The sequence below is a fragment of the Elephas maximus genome, chromosome 4 (assembly GCF_024166365.1).
Source record: "Elephas maximus indicus isolate mEleMax1 chromosome 4, mEleMax1 primary haplotype, whole genome shotgun sequence".
Taxonomy (NCBI): domain Eukaryota; kingdom Metazoa; phylum Chordata; class Mammalia; order Proboscidea; family Elephantidae; genus Elephas; species Elephas maximus.
Window position 1 is genome coordinate 62542304 of NC_064822.1, and position 18618 is coordinate 62560921.

The 18618-nt window shown below is 45.5% G+C and overlaps 1 protein-coding gene across 1 annotated transcript in view; it reads right to left on the reverse strand.

Moving 5' to 3' along the window:
- The window catches only part of ANO2 (anoctamin 2), a 377551-nt gene that overhangs the window by 242169 nt on the left and 116764 nt on the right, over positions 1 to 18618 (reverse strand). Inside the window, exons 7-9 of the mRNA XM_049882253.1 lie at positions 16964 to 17019; positions 15690 to 15731; positions 5874 to 5938 (exon numbers count right to left, since the gene is read on the reverse strand). Coding sequence (XP_049738210.1) covers positions 5874 to 5938; positions 15690 to 15731; positions 16964 to 17019 — 163 coding nt within the window. The remainder of the gene's footprint in view (positions 1 to 5873; positions 5939 to 15689; positions 15732 to 16963; positions 17020 to 18618) is intronic.

Consider the following 18618-nt stretch of genomic DNA (forward strand, 5'->3'; position numbering starts at 1 on the left):
GCTGAAATCTGTGCTGCTCCCATACTTCATCTCTGCTCAGCCTCCCCTGTAGGTCCAGCCTCACTTCCTTCTAGCCCTGGATTCCCGGCTATCTTACAGAGCAGAGCAAGGGACACGGGGCCATGTTGGCACAGCAATCCTTACAGATGAGGTTTGCAAATGAAGTTCTTGATCTGACCACTCCAATCAACAGTGAGGACAGATCTGACTTTGAGTGAATGTGATCTTCAGCCATCCATATCAGGCTAAGCAATAAATCCATACATGGGGCAGTCCAGAGTGGAGAAGAAGACACATTCAGGACATTTAACCTCTGTCCTTCAGAAAGCAACACTTCCAATTCCAGTGCCACCTCTTTCATGAAGTCTTTCCTTACTCTGCTAATAGCAATCACTCTTCATCTGCTGTCTCCTACTATTGTGTTTGTACTTATAGTTCTTATAGCCCTCACTTCATCCTGCCTTGTGCATGTCTGTCTCTCTACTTAACGGCAAGATACTTAATGGCACAAAGTCGTTTTTGAGCCTCCCCATGTTGCTGAGCACAGAGACTTGCTCATTGTTAGCATTCATAAATGTTTCTTGCATTGAGCCCAATTGCCTTTAAAAATCCCAGAGAAGGATCAAGAGGAGCAGTAGGGCTCAGGAAATAATTAATCATGAGTTGATCAACATTTCTCTCTCTCCCTTCCCTCCCCCAAACCAGCTGTGGCCAGTCCTCTCCTAGCCTGGCCTGCTAACAAGTCTCCTAAGAAAGAATGTGGCTCCCTCTATCCCCTCCTTGGAAGGATTTAGATGGGTCACATTTCAAGAGGGTAGAAGTGGGGCCCAGAGACAGGGAGGGAGGGATCAAATCACACAACCTGCTGGTGGCAGTCCTGGAGAACACTGGCAAGGACAATGGCCTCTGTTTCAGGATATTGTTGTTGTTGTTAGCTGCCTTCGAGTCAGCCCCTGACTTATGGCGATCCCATGCACAACGGAAGGAAACATCGCCCCATCCATTGTCATTCCCATAATCATTGAAGATCAGACCATTGTGATCCATAGGGTTTTCATTAACTGATTTTCAGAAGTAGATTGCCAGGCCTTTCTTTGTAATCTGTCCTAGTTTAGAAGCTCCATTAAAACCTGTTCAGCATCATAGCAACATGCAAACTTTCAGTGACAGATGGGTGGAGGCTGTGCATGACGGGCATTGGTGAGGAATCAAACTTGGGTCTCCCACGTGGAAGGCAAGAATTCTACAACTGAACTACCATTGCCCCCTATCCTGAGGCAGGAGGAGGGAAAGCAAATTCCTGTGATACCAGGCAGCTGGACAGGCTCTCCACAGGTGAGACCTGAGAGGACTGGAATGCTAAAATGGTAGAGATATGCTGCAAGGTGGGGACAGAGTGTCACTCCAGCTGTACCCAAGGAAAGCAAGCAACAGACAAATAACCAAAGACTCTTGAGATGGTATGACTCCGCTGACATCACTCTCAGATAATTTTGGAAGCTGCTTCATTTTCCACACTTCAAGAGAAATCCAGAGCCACCACATGAATGGGCTTCATGCCTGGGCCTGATTTAAGCACAGGAAGCCTCACTTGTGGAGAAGGGCGTCCTTGAAAGAGATGGGATGAAGAAGGGCCATTTGCCCCTCTCCAGACTATCCCCCTGATTTGGTGTAGTGAATGCTGTCTGTACCTTATCCCTTTGGCAGGTTATCCAAGGTCAGCTGGCTGCAATCCCCTGGCCCTAACAGACTTTTGCACCCCTCTCTTCCTCATTCTGTCACAGGCATGCACAGGCAGATGCTTAGAACATGCAGTGGCTTTTGTACATCAGCTTCAGCAATGTCTAGTCAGGAGCTAAATCAAACTCAGATGATGTTTAGAGACTATTATTTTGTCTCATCTAAATCAAAACCCACAAGCTAAGAAAACTGGCCTGTGAACAGATACTAATTTTAGGGAAAAGATAGGCTATGGTCCTGACTAATATTGAATCAGACCTGTATAAATCAAAAGGCCCAAACCCCCAAGCTTCCCCAGAAAATAAAGCAGTTTCCCTCCTGGGGTCTTGGGGTGTTAAACCAGAACACAGAGGGCAGAATCTACTCTTCTCACGATGAGGACCCTATTATAGATCCCTAAGGGGAGTCAAAAGGGCCTAGAAGAGCCATTTCTCTCCAGCTCAGGCATCGTTTCTCCCTGTTCTCTTAGCCATAAACTTTGTTTCTCTCTCGTGGTACAAAAGCTGCTGCCTGGAAGTTGTGAGCTGGGCTGCACTCTCTTACCCGGGACACTAGTGAATATCCTTCCGGGGAACTTTTCAGACAGCTCCTACACACACACACCACACACACCACACACACCACACCACACCACACCACACCACACCACACCACACCACACCACACCACACCACACCACACCACACCACACCACACCACACCACACCACACCACACACGCACACAAACACACACACACTCAGCTCAGGTCTGCAGGCTCAAAGGTTTCCAGAGCAAAGGTAAGATCCAGGGTGGAGAGGCCCTTGGGCTGGGAGAGATCTATCAGCAGTCTCATAGTGCAGCCTGCTGGGCAAGAGTGACAGTGCAGCTGGGTGGGAGGAGAGGGCAGGGGTGTAGGCAGGGCACCTTGTCTCCCCTTCTATTCACTTACAACATCTGGGAAAGGAGCCTCAAGCCCCAAACCTCAAGTTCAGGCTCTAAGCCCTATGGAAGGGGAAGGATGGCAAGTCCTCGGGCTTTAAAAAGTAGATTTCTCAACCCCACTGAACTTTCAACTGCTCAATGGAAAGAGTTTTGTTGTTGTTAGGTGCCATTGAGTCGGAATTTTAACTCACAGTAACCCCACGTGGCAGGGTAGAACTGTCCCATAGGGATTTCTTGACTAATCTTTATGGGAGCAGATCACCAGGTTTTTCTCCCGTGAAGCCGCTGGGTGGGTTCAAACCGCCAACCTTTTGGTTGGCAGCCAAGGCACCAGGGCTCCTAGGAAAGTGTTTTGGAATGCTCCAAAGGACTGGTGTTGGAAGGGGCATTAGGGCACCATAGGAGGAATAGAGGCTTGGTGCAAAAAATGGGGAGGTGAGTGCCCAAGGAGTTGGAGGGAAACACCTTAACCAGGCCTTTGTATGAATTATCATATCAGCTTGTACAAGACTCCCCTGCTTCTGTCCATCTTTCAGCATAGACCACACTGCTCATCTTCTGCTTGAGGCACATCAGAAACAAACCCATTGCTGTTGAGTTGATTCTGACTCACAGTGACCCTATAGGATGGAGTAAAAATGCCCCATAGGGTTTCCAAGAACTGGCAGATGGATTCGAACTGCTGACCTTTTTGGTTAGCAGCCAAGCTCTTAACCACCGTGCCACCAGAGCTCACAGGGAGGGTACAATTCACATTACAAATTAGTCATAGAACAAAACCTATGACAGAGTGGGGGCCATTGATGACTCTGGGAAGGAGCTGCTGTGGCAGTGCCCCAGGTGGGAGACACTGGGCTCTGCAGGTGGAACAGGTCCCAAAAGGGCTCAGCAGCAAAGATGGAGAAGTGGCAGGAGAGAGAAACTGCTGAAGAGGCACCAACAGGTCTTGGTGTCAGATTGGGGAGTAGAGGTATACCCAGGGACCACCAAGGTCCCAAGTTTGAAGGATGAAGAGGAGGAAGGAGATACCTTTGACAGAATCAGAGATGAAAAGGGGGCCACTTGGGAACAATGTGCAAGTGATGATTTCAGGTGGAGTCTGCCAAGTGAGAGTAGCTTTTGCCTCTCCCATACCCTCCACCCCACTTTACTCTTTATGGGCTCTCCAGGTGCCTTCTCCTGGCTTCCCTGCCTCTGTTTGCCCACACATACCACTAATGTCTCTGCCACTTCCCTCTCCTTCCACTTTCCCATTGCTATCACTTTTTCTCTTTCCAGCAGCACCTTGAGGTCAGGGAGGTCCTCATGCCACTGGGTAGACAATGAAAGTTCTCCCCTTACTCCCCACACCACCCTGTATCCCTTCCTATCTCACCTTCCCTTCCCTCCAGCCAGTGGTGCGGGAGATGCCTGAGGTGCCAGCCTCCCTCTCCCTCCCAGCTGAGCTGCTGGCCTTGAGAACTACCTGAGTCACCTGATCTGCGAGGAGCAGGGGACAGCCTCCAGCCCCACTCCAGCACACCGTACCCTGTCTAGACAGATCTGAGCTCTATCGGGTTTCTAGAGGATTCAGGAAACGCCAGACCCCAGAACAGGGCTCAGTTCCAAAGGTAATTCTTCCCTTGCAGGTGAGGCTGCTCTGGTGGCCAAAAATGAGTGCATATTGGAGCCATTTCCCACTTAGCTGGCGGCGAGTCACCTGAAGCCTCATGGGGCAAGACAGGGCTCTCTGAAATGGGAGAATATTTTTTATTTTTTAATCATACTGTAAAAAACGAATGGGTAGTTGGAGGAAAACAGGCGACAGAGTGGGTGGCCACTTGAGATCCAGACAGAAAGATCAAAGCCCACCAAGAATGGAGGAAGCAGCCTTGGTGTGGCCCAGAGAACAGTCTAGGTGGCCCATGCCGCCTAAGAGGCAGCCAGGGAATGGGAGGTGCTGGGCAAGGGGCCTCAGTCACAAGCACCCCAGGCCCTCGCCCCCCAATCCAAGCACTTTAGTTAACAGTCTTCAGCTGGAACAAACACCTGCTGTCAGGAGACATCCAACCCAGCTCCCAGATTCCTGGGAGGCCTGTCACATCCCTGTGTCTGTGTAGGAGGTGAACCTGCCCAAACCCTGGCCCCCATGCTGCTTTCTTCTTCCAAGAAGAAGCTGGAATTCCTCCCTCTGGACTCAATCCTTCTGGCTGCTGCCCCTCTCACAGTCTCAGCCGGGGCAATCAGCCAGGAACACTCTCTGTATTTGCAGGCTGATTAATTAGCTCATTAGAAGAGCCACAAGCGACTGTGTGGCAGTGAATCCATCAGGTCAGCCATAGGGCCTCCCCCTGAAAGCTCAAGTCCCCCATCTTTTCCAAATGAGGATGCTGTGCCAAATTACCTCTCAGATTCCTCAGTTCAAACTTCCAGTTTAGGACAACCAGGATCCTGAAGACCAAAGAGGGAATGTGACTTGTCTAAAGAGACAATAGCATGTAGTGGCAGGACCTGGACAAGAACCCTCAAAACAGTGAGTTCCCAGTTCACAGCATGGCCTCCCAACATTGCAGCCAGAAAGGACGCTGGGTTCTAAGAGCCTATCAAGTTTCCAGAGCCCTTAGCCCATTTTAGACTAGTCAGACCTACTGCATTCCAGTAAGTTCTTTCAACAGGCTTTTCACCAATGTTCTGAGGAAATTCCTAAGGTGCCAGGCACCGCACATCATTCCTAGGAACAGCACTAAAGGGAGGAATTCCAAGACCAGTCTTAACTCCTATATAATCTGGAGAAGGCATAAAAAGCTGGCTTATTCTCCATGTAATTTGTCATATCTTCCCTTTCTCTGGCCAACACTGTGACCACTTGGACATAACCCAAGAGTCTGTTTAACCCAGGTCCTTCCCTAGGACAATCAGATGAGTTTGAAGGAAAAGAGTAAGAGAGATAGCTCCATTCGCTCTTCCCAAAGAGCAGGCAGGGAAAGAAAGACCACAGTGCTGAAAACTCAAGATAGCATCCATGGTGTATCAATCCACATTATCCGCTGAACCCCACAGATCCATTCTCTTCCTCTGTCCTCCATCTGCTTCCCCACCCATAAGACATGAAGCAGGGGATCATAGAAAGCAGACACCTCTGCTTGACCAACAGACTTCCAGGGGCCAAAAGGGTTGATAATAGATCTTTCAGGATTTGCACCTTCCCAAGAGTCCCCTCCCACATCTTACCTGATGAGGTCAATAGGTTGAAACTTATAAAACACTCCATAACGCGCCCATTCTTGGTAGAGCAGCTGAACAAGAAAAATAGGAAAGCAGATTAGGGCTGGAGGGGGACAACTGTTCACCTTATTCAGTCTAGCCCACCAACTCAAAATTTTATCCCCTGAGCCCAGCTTCTAGGAAAATTCTCATGAGATACCCACAGGGAAGATGTCCAAAGGCAGTAGACTATAGAAACTGGCTTCTCATTCCCCAAATAATAAAGGTGACCTTTATCATCCCCTGGGGAAGTCCTACACCCAATATGCATAACCTCTCCTTCTTTCTTCCCTTGCCTTACCTAGTCCAGCAAAATGAGTCCTGACATTCATTTATTCACTCACGTAACAAGTGTTTCTTGAATGTCTATTATGTGCCAGGCACTGTCCAGACTCTGGACACAGCAATAAATAAAACAAAGTTACTAATGTCACAGAGCGTACGCCCTGGTATGGGGAAACAAATAGTAAGCAAATAAATATATAATATTTATAAATACCATGAAGCAAAATAAATTAAGATAAGGTGAAATTTTACATAGGGTTGTCAGGGAAGGCCTCTCTGAGGACCTCCTCAGAGTTTAAGGAAGACGTTTGAGTTGAAACCTGAAGGGAGTTGGAGAGTGAGCCCTGAGGAAGAAGAAGAGCATTCCAGGTACGAAAGCACTCCTCCCATGCAAAGGTCTTGAGGCAAGTAAGTGCATGTCTTAGGAAGAGCAGGGAGGCAGTAGTGTGGCTGGGGTAGACTAAGCATGGGGAGGCTAATGGGAGTTAATGTCAGAGAATCCTGGGGTGACCAGATCAGCCAGAGATCTGTAGGCCATTCTAAGAACTCTGGACTTTGTTGTTAAGGAAGCCATTGCGAGGTTTGCAGCAGAGGAGAGAAAATTTCTGACTTAGCTGGTAGAATGCTCACTCTGGCTGCTGTGTGGAGAATAGACTGGAAGCAAGGGTAGAAACAAGGAGGCTACTGCAATGATCCAGCAAAGAAATGATGGTGGCTTGAGCCATGGTGGTAGTGGGAAAAGTACTGAAAAGTAGTTGGTTCTGCTTATATTTTAAACGTCGAGTCAACAGAATTTACTGTTGGGTAGAATGTGGGGTAAAAGAAAATGAGAACTTTGCCTGAGTGATTGAATTAATGATGATTTCGTTTACAAAAATGAAGAAGACTGATGAAGAAGAGGCTAGGATGGGTGACCCAAGTGTTCAGTTCTGGATGTGTTAATTCGAGATGACCTTCAGGCATCCAAATGGAGATCCAGAGTAAGCAGATGGACATAAAAGACTGGACTGCAAAGGACTGTCCAGACTGGAGATATAAATTTGGGAATTAACAGAAAAAAGATGATTTTTATTGGCATAATTGGATATCTATCTGCAAAAAAAAAAAATGAAACAAGACCCATACTTCATACCATGTACAAAAACTAATTCAAAATGGATCAAAAACCTAAATATAGAATTTAAAATGATAAAGATCAGGGAAGAAAAAATAAGGACAATGCTAGGAGCCCTAATACATGACATAAACAGAATATCAACCATAACTAACAATGCACAAACACCAGGAGAGAATCTAGATAACTCGGAGCTCCTCAAAATCAAACACACTCATCAAAAGACTTCGCCAAAAGAGTACAAAGGCAATCTACAGATTGGGAAAAAAAAATTTGGCTATGACATGCCTGATAAAAGTCTATCTCCAAAATCTACAAGATACTGTAACACCTCAACAACAAAAAGACAACCCAATTGAAAAATGGGCAAAGGGTATAAAGACACTTCACCAAAGAAGACATTCAGGCAGCTAACAGATACATGAGGAAATGCTCACAATAATTAGCTATTAGAGAAATGCAAATCAAACCTACAATGATATACCATCCCACCCCAACAAGGCTCGCACTAATTCAAAAAGACACAAAGTAATAAATGTTGGAGAAATTTTGCAGAGACTGAACACTTATGCACTCCTGGTGGGAATGTAAAATGGTACAACCACTTTGGAAAATGATTTGGCACTTCCTTAAAAAGCTAGAAATAAAAGTACCATATGATCTAGCAATCCCACTCCTTGAAATATACCCTAGAGAAATAAGAGCCCTCACATGAATAGATATATACATAGCCATATTCATTGCAGCACTGTTCATAGTAGCAAAAAGATGGAAACAACCTAGGTGTCCATCAACAGATGAATGGATAAACAAATTATGGTACATACACACAATGGAATACTACACAACAATAAAGCACAATGATGAATCTGCAAAATATCTCACAACGGGGATGAATCTAGAGGGCATTATGCTGAGTGAAATTAGTCAGTCACAAAAGGACAAATATTGTATGAGACCACTATTATAAGAACTCAAGAAAAGGTTTAAACACAGAAGAAAACATTCTTTGATGGTTACAAGGGTGGGGAGGGAGGGAGAGGGGAATTCACTAACTAGATAGTAGACAAGAATCATCTTAGGTAAAGGGAAGGACAACATACAATACCGGGAAGTCAGCACAACCGGACCAAAGCAAAAGCTAAGAATTTTCCTGAACACAACCAAACACTTTGAGGGACAGAGTAGCTGGGGCCGGGATCTGGGGACCATGGTTTCAGGGGACATTAGGTCAACTGGCATAACAAAGTTTATTAAGAAAATGTTCTGCATCCCACTTTGGTGAGTGGCTTCTGGAGTCTTAAAAGCTTGCAAGTGGCCATCTAAGATATATCAATTGGTCCCAACCCACCTGGAGCAAAGGAAATGAAGAACACCAAACACATAAGGAAAATATTAGCCCAAGAGACAAAACGTCCACATAAACCAGAGAATCCATCAGCCTGAGACCAGAAGAACTAGATGGTGCCTGGCTATCATCAGTGACTGCCCTGACAGGGAACACAACGGAAAGTCCTTGGTGGAGCAGGAGAAAAATGAGAAGCAGAACTCAAATTTACATTAAAAAAAACCAGACTTGCTGGTCTGACTGAGACTGGAGGAACCCCGGAAGCCAAGGCCCCCAGACCCTCTGTTAACCCAGAACTAAAACCACTCTCGAAGCCCACTCTTCAGACAAAGATTAGCCTGGACTATAAAACACAAAATAATTCTGGTGAAGACTGTGCTTCTTAGTTCGATCAGATACAGGAGACCAAATGGGCAGCTCCTGTCTGGTGGCAGGATGAGAAGGCAGGGACAGAAACTGATTGAATGGACACAAGAAACCCAAGGTGGAAAGGGGGAGTGTGCTGCCACATTACAGGGATTTCAACTAACATCACACTACAATACCTGTATAAATTTTTGTATGAGAAATTAACTTGAGCTGTAAACTTTCACCTAAACCACAATAAAAATTAATCAATTAAAAAAAAAAAAGACAGAGAGATGATTTTTTTAAAGTCCATAGCCTATGGATTCAATTGCCAAGGAAGAGAGAGTAGACTGAGAAGAGGTCTGAGACCTGGGCCTTGGATCATGCCAACACTTAAAGGTCTGGGAGATGATGAAGAATCAGCAAAGGCGACAGAAGCAGCATCCAGTGATGTGGAAGAGAACCATAAGTGTGTGATGTCCTGGAAGCCAAGGGAAGAACAGGTTTCAAAGAGAAGAAAACGACCAGCAGAGTCAAATGCTGCTGATGGTCAGGTCAGATGAGAATGGAGAACTGGTCATTGGATTCACTGACTTAAGGGTCACTAATGACCTTGACGAGAGTGGTTCAGTGGAGGGAAGAAGGCAAAAACCTGAGTGACGCACGTTCAGGTGGTTAAAGCAGAAACAATGCATCGAACAAACCAGGCAACACCATCTTGTGGTGTTTTCATAGCACCTTTGGCAAAACCGACTCATGGACAGAACCTGTAAATCAATCCCAGGGGCAAACCGCTCCCCCCAATATTTTAGTATCTGTTATGGATTGAATTGTGTTCCCCCAAAATGTGTGTCAACTTGGGTAGGCCATGATTCCCAGTATTGTACAACTGTCCACCATTTTGTCATCTGATGTGATTTTCCTATGTGTTATAAATCCTACATCTATAATATTAATGGGGCAGGATTAGAGGCAGTTATGTGAATAAGGTGGAACTCAATCTACAAGATTAGGTTGTATCTTGAGTCAACCTCTTTTGAGATATAAAAGAGAGAAGCAAGCAGAGAGACAGGGGGACCTCATACCACCAAGAAACAAGAGCCAGGAAAATAGCGAGTCCTTTGAATCGAGATCCCTGTGCTGAGAAGCTCTTCAGCAGGGGGAGACTGATGACAAGGACCTTCCCACAGAGCTGACAGAGAAATAGGAAACCTTCCCCTGGAGCTGCCACCCTTAATTCAGACTCCTAGCCTCCTAGACTGTGAGAGAATAAACTTGTGGTATTTCTGTTATAGCAGCCCTAGATAACTAAAACAGTATTAAACATTTGCCAACCAGCTTCACAGATCATTCATTCGTTAATAATGTAATTATACAATGGACAATCAGTTGGACATGGTCTAACTATCCACACTGAATAGATACTGACACATAATCATATGCCTATAAATGATAGGTTATTATAATACAGTTGCTGCCTTGTTGTGGTCTCTATTCTCCTTACACATCACATCTCCTCACACATCACACAGAATTCACAAGGAATTCTGTCAATGAGAAGCTATTCTGACCAAATGTTTAGCTGAACACCAGTTGAACGCCAGCCCTGAAGAACGTCATCCTTTTCACATAAGAATCTTTAAAGACATTATATTAAAATTGAAGTGAGAATTAGTTTTGCTACTTAACAGGTATAAACTTTTGTTTTGTTATAGTATCTCTCAACAACTGGAAAATAAAACTAGAAACTACACAAATCCCAACAGAACAAACTGCATCCACAGTTACCACCATTTGCAAAGAAGGAAACCCAGAGACAAAACAAGGTTACACAGGGCATGATGAGAAGAGGGCAGTCTGAATTCATGAGTTTGGACGTTGCTGATTCCAGGTAGGTAGCTCTTAACCTGATCTTATGTTATTATTCCGTCTCCTCCATTGTCACCACCACCACCACCCCATCTTGGATGCATCTACTGAGCTGGGTTTTGATTCTCTCTCCTGAGTGCAAGCCCTGGGCACCTCACCAGGTGCAAACCCAGCACCTGGTTGTCACAGTGACATCATCTGCATCCCTAAGGGAGGCCAGCTTACGTCAGGAGATACAGCCGGGGCCCCCCTCGAGGGCTGTGGGACGTCACTGCCAGCCTCAGAGGCTCTGATCTCCAGAGCAAATTCCTCTCCAAGTCACATGCCCAGCCAAAACTAGGGTCTGGGAACACATATTTGCCACCACCCTAAATGGGAAAATCAACAAAGCTCCAAAAAGCCAGGATGGCCCAGCTGGCTCAGGCCTAACCTAAGATCCAAGATCACTTTGAGAAACCTTCAGAATGTCCCTTTTTCAGTGTGATACCCTCCCAGCACAAAGTAAAACATCCCTGCTCTTTTTCACAGGTTGGAGGCATAGAAAGGAGGAGCCAAGAGAGCTCTCTGAGCTTGATACAGTGGGCCTGCATGGACACAAAGGAAGGGATCACGAGGAAGCCACTAAAAAACAGCTGCAGCCACAGAATACCAAATCCAGAAGGTGATGCAGCAATTACCCCTGAATACCCACTTGCCTCTGCCCAGACTAGCTCACATCCTTCTATCACTCGCCCCTGGGAGGCAGGGAGGGAGTTGAAGAGTGCTGCAGATCCTCCCCCAGTTTGACAAAGTTTCATCACATATGGCTAGAGACTAAGCGGATTATGCTAAACTCCAGGTTCCAGGCTCCCGGAACAGACTAGAAGTCAAGGTGAAGGGAGACTTGCTCTGGAGTCTCTGCCCCATCATAATGAGCACGGTATAGATGCAGTGCAGGGAGATGGCCAGGGCAACTTGTAACAGTGCCTTTGAACTCCCAGAATCTAGGGCCTTCTAATGTAGCTCTTATCAAATCTACTTTTGCCCTTACAGCTACACCATGTTCTCTCTTTACTGACTGGCCAAGCCCAAAAATAAAGCAGGGAGCATCTACAGGTCCTGCTTAAGGGGCAGTTCCTTACTTCAGAAGATATAATTCCAGGCATGTCCGTATGACCCCAAATTTTTATGGCAGGAAGCAACAACCCACAGGCTCCACCCCATCTGATGGACTTGGAGCTTACAAGCAGCAAATTCAGCTTCCTAGGGACCCTGTTTGACAGTGGATCAGTTGATAAAGGAACCCAAGTGTTAAAACCCTTTGCAATGGCCAGTGTCCAAGAACAGCAAGGTGCTGTTAGCAATAAGGTGCTCTTAGGTTACAAGGTCCTCAGAGAGCAGCTGGAGCTGAGACAGGCAGCAAGATGCCAGCTGTAATCAACTCAGATGCATTCATGGGGGCAGGGGGTGGCCCTCAGTTGGAAAGACTTGGATCCTGCATTGACCTGTTGTAACCTTTGGCAAGTCACGTCCACTATCTAGGTCTCAACTTCTCTACTAGTAAAATGGGAGGTGTGTAGGGTGGGAAAATTAATGCTCCAAGTGGATCCAAGAAGAAAATTACCTTTCTTGTCAGAAAGGCAGGCTTTTAAAATGCGAGGACTCTTTGCACTCCATCTTTTAGTGGGTCACTTATTAAGTATCCCCTGGTGACACAGTGGTTAAGAGCTATGGCTGCTAACCAAAAGGTCAGCAGTTTAAATCCACCAGCCATTCTTATGAAACACTATGGGGCAGTTCTACTCTGCCCCATAAGGTTGCTATGAGTTGGAATCAGCTTGATGGCAATAGGCTTTTGTTGTTGTTGTTGTAGTTGTTACCGTTGTTTTTTAAGAGAAGGCAATCACCTGCACAGATTGGAAAACCTAGGACCAAGGGTTTAAACAATGCTAAAGAAAACCACATTGCAATGCTGTGCCTTGTGTTCTCCCCTATAAGTGGGTGGCGACACCATGGGAGCCAGCAGTGGCCAGGCAGACCACAGAAGATGGTGACAGCTCACTTCTCTGGGATCCTCAAGGAATCAGGCAGGTTTGAAAAATGTGGAGCTAGGTGGCTGCTGGAAGTCGGGAAGGACCCATCCACACCCAGGCTGCTCTTTCTTCCTGAAACTCTGGCTTCGAGGAAGGCGGGAAAGCCCTGTTCTCCAGAGGGAAGGCCCTTCTTCTTAATTGCCTTCCAGGAAGGGAGAGAGAGAGACTTCCTGCCTCTAGCTGGGGCTGAGTCACCGAGGTTGCACAACTTCGCCTGGCAAGCTGGAGTAGACAGTTGCCATTCTCGAGGGCCTTCGGGCTTGCCTTGGATCCATCTAAGATGAGCCTGGGCCTCAGGGAGCTCATGGGAACAGCCACAAATGTCGGGAAAGAGTGAAGGAAAACATCCAGGTGATGGCGGGAGGGTGAGCAGCTTGGGAGACCCTTGCAAACCATCCCTAAAGGCCCCCAGAGAAGAAACCCCACACTACTGATCAACGACCCTTCTCCACATCCTCCAAGTCTGAATGCAGAAAATTCTTCCTGTGTCTAACCAAAATCCTTTCTGCAAGCATCTCGAAGAACTCTAGATTATTATAATGTAATAAAAGCTGATCAATATGCTGCATATTCTCAGAGGTTTTACTCTTTCTTCTTTAGGATATGTTTTAGGAACCACCCATATACCACAGAAACTGCAGAAATTAATCCAGCACTGTGAAGGAGAACCCCTACTGCTGGTCGCAAGAAGCTATGTCTAAATGGCTGTCAGCGTTGGCTGGGATTTTGACTTGGGGATCCTTCTTAGTCATGACTTCACCATCACCTATGGACATTCCAATCAGTCTCCTCTCCTGGAAGGGCATCAGTTTCCCAACAAGATGGACAGAATAAAAGCTTCCACTTCTCACTGTGGTTTCTCTTAACCCCATGACGACAAAGCTTATTTCCCTAACCATGACCCTGGCAGAGGAAAACAGGACACCAGAACTGGCCAGAAAACCCAAGGATAAGCCATAAGAAAGGGCGCCTCTGTCTTCAGAGATACTTGTTCATCTTCACTGTGCATCCTTCTGACATTGACTTTGGGAATTAACCACCAAGGTACATATCTGTCTCCAGCTGGTCTCTCCCTGCCTCCCAGATTCAACCCATTCTACCAGCTGTGGTGTGCTCAGGGCATAATTATATTGGCTTAAGCAAATCATTTTCTAGAAGGAAAATATTTTGGAAAAAGGTATTGTTGTTGTTAATAATAATCATATGTCATTCCAAAGACAAATACATACCTATTTTGGATTGTCTATAATTCTCTCTCTCCATTGGTGCAGATAACAGAGGGCTGACTGATTTCTCCCATAAGTTCCTGGTCCCTGGAATGTTCCTGTAATGCTCTACCTTGACTGGTTGGAGTCACCACCACCCAGCAAGGGGTTTCCTAGGCAACCAGTGGATGATGGTTACCATTTAAAGGGGAGGAATGTGAAATTAAAGAGTAGGAGGACAGAAAACGTTTGGGGCGAGAGAGGTGACACGTGGGGAGAAATGCATCCTCCTTTTCCTTTAAATCTGATCCGGGACTTTTCAGGAAATTAAACACCGAGACTATTAGCATCAGATAGAAAACAGATGAGGTTAAGATATCGAAATACTACAGCAGATTCCCTGGGCAGGCAAAGAGGGGACATGTGTAAGCAATCACAGCAGTATTTCTGGAAAAGACCTTTTATGTTTTTAATACTTAACACTTCATAACAAGGACTAATAGGCAGGATAAAAAGAAGGCTGCTCAAAAGGCAACTTGGGGGATGAACGATTTTCCAGACAAGAATTGAGGGAGAGGGAAACGTCTTGGGCTTCAATTCCTCACCCCTCCCACCCTCACCCACCTTCTCTGCTCACCCGAGTTGCTGAAGGCTGGGGGAAGCTGGGCAAGAGGCTGGCATGAGGAGGCTGACAGTCAGATAGATGGGGAAGTTCCTCCTAAATAGGTTGGGGTACTCCTTAGAGTGCCAGGCCATGGCAGGGAGGAAGGTACACACATGTTCCCAGTATATGAGCAAACAGAAGGAGCTAGATCTAGGTGGCTAGCTGTACAGTCAGGAGCTGTGACTGTCTTTGGAAGAAACCCTTCTCCCTCTCCTAACTGTAATCTCTACTTCCTAGCTGCCTAAATATGCAGCATGACTGACCCCCCAGCTCCCTCAGAGTTCTCTTCTATAATTTGGGCTATACCCCAGCTGCCTGCAGAGAGGGTGAGAAGAATAACTTAGAGATGACCCAAAAAAAGCCATAGTGGCATGGATAATAATACATTTTTAGCAGGAACACTGGATTGGAGAGTCAGAGGCGTTCCAAGCCCCTTCTCTGTTTATTGTGGCTGTGTGATCTTGGGCAAGGTGCTCAATCTTTCTGTGCCTCAGTTTCCCTGTCTCTAAAATAAGGAGTTTGGGTATCAGTGTTTCTCAATTGTGGCTTTCTTGTCAACTGGGGATAGGATAATGCTTCTGTGTGGAACTGTTGGATATATCTTAGGACAGTTAGCATTGCTGACCCATTCCAGGCACTAAATGCCAGTAACATGCCCCTGCCCCCAAACCCACAGTCATTGTGACAATCAGAAATGCCTCTCACATTTCCAAATGCCTCCTTGGGGTGGGAGAGAAGTGGGGAAAGAACTGTTGAAATAGATAAGCAGGTAAATAGAAGAATTAGGATATTTCTACCCAGTTCCACATCCACCCATGGTCTTCTGTGCCTAAAACAATCAGTCTCCCTTTGCTCAGTGCAATATAAGGCTGGCTTACCTTTCTGTCATTCATGTCATCCCCTGGACTATCATATTCACCCTGTAGGAGAGAAACAGATGCTGGGTTAAGCCAAGGAATTATTTAAAAAAAAAAAAAAAAGGATGCCAAATGAGAAATGGTTTTCTTTTTTATTCTTTGATATCATCTTCTTTTTCATTCCCATTTAAGGAAGGTGAAAAGCGTGACATGGTAATGGGGCCAATGTTCCATTTTGTTAGTCATCAATACTTGCAAGGTTACCTATGGATAACTTTTCACACAAAGATGCTCACCTACATATGTTTCAGAGATCACCCCGGACCTCCTCACAGCAAATGCAATGGCAGAGCCTGTGCCTGGAACCAGCTAACACTTCATCTGAAAATCATCCCAGGCTCGTGTGATGCTCACCCTTTGATAACGGGCAGAACGTGACATCATACATTCCCAGAGCAAAGAGGTCAGTGAGAAGAAGATTGCCATCTGGGAAACTCCCACTAGAGTAGTCAGGGCTCCTACCTTAGCAGCCTCATATGCATCACTGTGTGACAGATGCTTAGCCATGACCATTCAGGTCAATTGTGAAGCTGGGAGGGCATTTAGTTCAAGGACCAGGCAAGTCCTTCATGAATCGCCTCAGAGAATATCCTTGTATTATATTATAGAGTGTTTAAAACATTACTTTCAGTCAAGGAAAGCTTTAATTATGGTCATTCTGTTTTTTGTTTGCTTGTTTTTACTTAACCAACCAGTTTTAAAAGGAATTTTGAGAGATTTCCTTCCAAAACATTAAAGTATGAAAAAAAAAGACTTCTGACTGGCAGAGTGATGAGGAATTTCACATCAGCGCAAAATTGTCACATACAAAATATCACTTCCAGTCATTTAGGGGTCTGAAATGAATGAAATGAGGTTGTATTATCCAGGCCTTTGACTTCCCTTCCACTGGCACCCACCGCCTGCACCACCATCTCCTCCCTTTAATCACCTACATGCATGTCTGCATTTTCACACGTTCACCCAAAACGGAGTTGGGGTGTTTAGGGAAAGCTCAGACCAAAACTAGTTCATGTCACCATCTGGGGAAATCACTGGAGAGACAAAGTTTAAGATGATTAGCAAAACTCAAACTAGGCATTATTGTCCGCAATGACTAGTCCAGAGTTGGCCAAGGTATTTCAATGTTCCTGAGTCACTCTAGCCTTGCCTTGCATATATACACCCACTGTGTTGCCTACGATTTTCAACTTTGTGAAGAATACAGGGAGCACATAGATTAAAAAGGTACTTACATCATGAAGAGGGTAAGCAGCCTCATAGATATTGTTTGCGATCAGAGAGTTAATACCTACAGAAAAAAGGAAGATGGAAATTGTAACTCTAGGGCAGGGACTTCTCAGCTTAACCCTTGTCTTTTGTTAAATATCCCACCCACCCCTCAGCTGAGAAGCACTGTGTTCTCCTCTATGGCCTCGCAGCCTAGAAGCTTTGGTCAAGCTTCAGTTCTTATTTTTTAAAAAAGATATGTTTTCATTTCCCAAACACAAAGTTATGTTTCAATGTCAAATATGCTCTCTCAAAGTTCACATCCCTTCTGTCCTCAGAGATTCAGAGAGCTCCAGTCTAGTTACCTTCCAGCACCACTACCACCACCACCATGGCCATAGCCACCAGGGGCGAATCTCTGCAATCAGTGACAACACAGGAATGGTTTATGGGCTATTGTAATGACAATCAATAAAAGCATGTGTTTGAGTATCCCAGAGCAGTTTATCTGAACTCATTTCCACTGCCTACTTAATGACTTACCTGCCAGCATAGACCATAAAGTATCTGAGATAGGGCAGTAGGGCAGCAGTTCTTAAAGTGTGGTCTGGGAGCTCCTAAGAGTCCCCAAGTCCCTTTCAGGTATTCTGTGAGGTCAGTCCTATTTTTATAACCGTACTAAAACATTCCTTGCTTTTTCACTCTTACTCTGTCACGAGTACACAGTGGAGTTTTTCAGAGGCTACATGGTGACACAACAGTTAACCTCTTGGCTACCAACCAAAAAGTTGGTGACTGGAACTCACCCAGCGGCTCCATGGGAAAAAGACCTGGCAATCTGTTCCCATAAAGATTACAGCCTAGAAAATCCTATGGGGAAGTTCTACTCTGTCACATGGGGTCTCTATGAGTCAAAAATCAACTTGACGGCACCTAACAATACAATGACAACACTTGACATGTGATGACATCATCACTCTGATGTATTTGTGCTTTAACATTTTTCTCAGTTTTATTTTCTAATGTAATAAATATCAATAGCTATAACCTACCTAAACAAAAGCACTTAGGGTGTGCTCAGTAATTTTTAGGAGCTTAAAGAAGTCCTAAAACCAAAAGTTTGAAAACCACACAAGAAGGGATTCACTTTTTAATCCCTCTCAGATAGCTGACCAGACTAAATTGCACATAGCAGACCCCATTAAACATATGATAACTGAGGAATGGCCCTGTCCCTATAACTCCAGTATACTCACAACAGAGAACCTTCTGCTCACCATAAAGTCCTTTTTATTTACTTGTTTCATTCATGGTTTTATTCAGAGACTATAAAGTGGTCTGTATGTTCTGTCTGAGTCAGGATAGCCTGTCCTGGGTTGCTGGCTTCCAGATGGGAGGGATTATATCTCTGTAACTCACAGTACCAAGGATCCTGCCTTGCTAGGATCCACATTTAAATGGAGAGGGAGGAGGAGGGGGAAGTTTCTGGGCCACAGTGATTTCCCGTGTCTTGCACACACTCTCTGCCCTGAACTATTCTTTCCAGAGAGACTGCAGACAGTAGTGAGATGAGGAGATAATTGGCTTTGGAGCGAGACCCACATGATGCCCAAATGCTAAGTAATCTGACTGTGTGCGGCTCTGGAGAGCAACAAGATTGGATAACAAATCTAGACAATAT